Source organism: Limulus polyphemus, unplaced genomic scaffold (genome assembly GCF_000517525.1).
Source record: "Limulus polyphemus unplaced genomic scaffold, Limulus_polyphemus-2.1.2 Scaffold1338, whole genome shotgun sequence".
Lineage (NCBI taxonomy): Eukaryota > Metazoa > Arthropoda > Merostomata > Xiphosura > Limulidae > Limulus > Limulus polyphemus.
Genome location: NW_013666948.1, coordinates 176081 through 179727, shown reverse-complemented (window position 1 = coordinate 179727; position 3647 = coordinate 176081). Strand labels below are relative to the sequence as shown.

Genomic DNA, 3647 nt, shown 5'->3' with positions numbered 1-3647 from the left:
TATATTGACCTTTCACCCGTGCCTGGCTAACAATACAGAAGTTATAATGATATGGCTCACGTGCACTCATGTTACCGTATCAAATAACATAAAATTGACCTTTGGTCTGTACAAAGTAACTTGGCTTGGCTTTTTTTCAGTCAACTAGTAAAATACAGTCACATTTCAATTATTATACATTATATATGTATATAGATAGATTATTGCTATTTTGAAATAAGTTCTTTAACACATTTTTCCTAAAACATAGAATAGTAAATAATAAAGTAAAGCAAACAATTATCTCTTCTCGTTATGATCTTTGTACTTGGTTGCTGCTTGATGTAGGTTTCTAAGCCTTTAAAAACTTTGCACATGGAGGATATGAAACAGAATATTTTTTTTAGGTTTTATATATATATATATATACATATACATTTGATTTACCAAGAAATCATAAATTACTACATAAATACCACAGAATTCAACTATAATTCATCAAGCTTAGTAACTAAGATGTATTTTACTCTTCAAAAAATATGAAATATTGAGCAGAATGGTTTGTACGAATTAGAAACTCAAGTTACAGATATTGAAAAGCTAAAATATAAAATAAAAAGGTCTTTTCTATTTGCTAAGCTTTATCATATAATAAATACAGTGGCACCTCGCCCCCCTCTTTCCACTTTTGAAAACACTCCCTTATATACACTTACTTCTATACATGACATGAATAACCAATCAGAAGCTCAGAATGTCCCCCTAGTGGCTAGTGTCATTTCTTTCTTTTGAACCAAGATTTCAATGAGGTAGGTTGTGTCTTTTATAGACTTAGTATTTTGACTTCAAAAACATCTAATTTGAACCAGTGCTGCATTCAACATACCACGTGACACAAAAATCAATGTTTATTTGTGTTTTTTTTTAATATTTACTTTTAAATTAAGAAATTGGGTAATGTACAGTTCCAAAATTTGAATTATAATCTACAGTTTGATACCAAACTTATTAACATAAATTCATAAAATAGTAGTTCAATAAAATTTTGAATGCAATCAACAAATGAGATGACATGGCCCTTCAACTATGACCCGTCTCGAAAATGTTAATGTGTGTTCATACCTGTCAGAGATAAAATATTCCACACAGTGATTGAAGTAGGTGTTGCACAAACCACCAGGTGACAGCAACTTTTCTGACCAAACAATACTTGGCTATACAAAAAAAAAATAAAGGTATGTTTTGTATCTGTTTTTAAAAGGTGAAAAAGAGAAAACAAGCATTACTGAAGTTCAAATTGTTTTAAAGTTCTACTACATGTGACTGTAATTTGTATGTAATACAGAAAGCTGGGTCTATCTTAATATCCAACCTAAATCAAACTAGCTAAAAATTAGTTTTAGTGTTCTAAGTATTTAGATTTAAGATAGAAGTTAAAATTTTGAAAATATAATGTTATAAGAATAAAATAACTACTTATTATCATTTATAAATAGTTGGCCCACCTGATATTTTCTTCACTTCTTGGATGACACAATGTTGCCTTTAAAGCATTTGTCTCTGATTCCCAAAGTGTAGCTATATGGTCAAAACTTACAGCGAGAAGGGACCCATCTGTGGAGAAATCAGCATCCTTGGCAACCATATTACGGTAAAAGCCAACAGACTGACAGTTCCAACACAGTTGTTTACCTAATAAAATTAAAACTTAAGAGTTACTAGCAAGCCTAAAAAAAACCTAAAATCAGACTACTTGTACAGATTGTATAAAACCTGAATTTTAAAGGAAAACCATGTTAAAAATCACTTTCCGCACTGAGTAATAAAAGGCAAGCAAAAGCCAACTTTTCAACCGTAGTAGAGTAAAACAATCTAGTCCGTATATTGTAGCAAAACAAATTTTACCAATTTACACTTGGGCTGGGCAATTACCTATGAGCATTAATTACATTAACTGGTGACATATAAAATAATCAACTAATAGAAATTAGCATTTTTGATTATTCCAAGTATCCAAATAGTCAAAAGATTGCCAATACAGTTTCTCGTTATTATTTCTGATTAATTCAAGGCTGTTCAGCTTAATTGGTTAGTGTCATAACTCCCAAAAATAATCAAAATTAATGTTTCCAACTACTCCAACTACCCAAGTCTCATGTGAGAATAATCAATTAAGTAAATGTAACTGATTAATGTGACTGACCATTAATCAATTAGCAAGTTCCACTAAACACCCTGCTCTCACAAGTATAGGCTAGTACAAAATCCTTTATTCAGAAAAAGATTTCTGTATGTCATGAAGACTAAAACACTGTAAATCCTGCTAATATCATGGAATTTCTAATTCTTCTACTTAAACATTCTTTATGGAATGCAAACAAATGAAATATGATCAATGTCTTTGCAGTTATAACTTGTCCAAATCACTGTATTTAGCAAAATGTATGAGAATGCTACTAAGTCTATAGTTTCGTATGAATTAGAAACTCAAATTACTGTTATTGACAAGCTAGAATATAAAATAAGATGGTATTTTCTATTTGCTAAGATTTATCATGTAATAAATCAAACACAGTGGCACCCTGCCCACATCTTTCCACTTTTGGAAACATTCCCTTATATACATTTACTCTTATATATGACATGAATAACCAATTGGAAGCTCAGAATGTCCTTCTCAGCCATTTTAACAGGCTTGGATGCCATTTCTTTCTTTCGAACCAATATTTCAAGGAGGTAGGTCGTGTCTTAAGTCTGCTCAAAATTTGATATTTTCTTAGACTGAAATACAGTTTAGTTACTAAGCTTGATAAATTATAGTGGAATTCTATGGTATTAATGTAGTAATTTACATGTATGTATATATAAAATCAAAAAAAATTATTTTGATTCATATCCTCCATGTGCAAAATTTTAGAAGGCTAAGCAACCTACATCAAGCAGCAACCGAGTACAAAGATCGCAACTAGAAGAGATAATTGTTTTCTTTACTTTATTTACTGTTCTATGTTTTAAGAAAAATAAGTTTAAGAACTTATTTCTAAATAGCAATAATCTATACACATATATAATGTATAATAATTGAAATGTGATCGTATTTTACAAAATACTATTCTACTAAAACACAGTCATGACAGGTCACTTTGTTAACACTAAAGGTCAGTTTTATATCATTGGATATGGTAACATGAGTGCACGTGCACCCCGTCATTAAAACTTCTGTATTGTTAGCCTAGCTGAAAGGTCAATATAATAAAAATAATAAATATATATAAATGTATAATGTTATGAGATTTAAGCTATTTAGTCTAAACATTTATGTTTTCGTGTTATAATTTGTAGTCATTCTACAATGAAAAAGGCATAACTTATATTTATTTCCTAATTTTTTTAACATGGTTAGGAGATCGGTCAAATCAACCAAAGCCGTACATTATAAAGATTTCGCATGCGAAATCTGAAAATTTTCTGATGCACAAAAGTATTTTTAATCTTAAAATCAAAATTACTTTGCATATTGGATAGGCAACATGCAAAAAGAAAAAAAGCATGAGAAAAACATTGCTTTATAAACCTTAAGACTTAATAAAGAAAATTTATATTTGCATATGAAAGCATTATGTTTACTGATAATCTGCCAAATTTTGTTAATATTACATTTACTAATT

The 3647-nt window shown here is 29.6% G+C and overlaps 1 protein-coding gene across 1 annotated transcript in view; it reads right to left on the bottom strand.

Moving 5' to 3' along the window:
- The window catches only part of LOC106463156 (WD repeat-containing protein 75-like), a 46577-nt gene that overhangs the window by 15807 nt on the left and 27123 nt on the right, over positions 1–3647 (bottom strand). The window contains exons 13-14 of the mRNA XM_013923152.2: positions 1485–1671; positions 1102–1193 (exon numbers count right to left, since the gene is read on the bottom strand). Coding sequence (XP_013778606.1) covers positions 1102–1193; positions 1485–1671 — 279 coding nt within the window. The remainder of the gene's footprint in view (positions 1–1101; positions 1194–1484; positions 1672–3647) is intronic.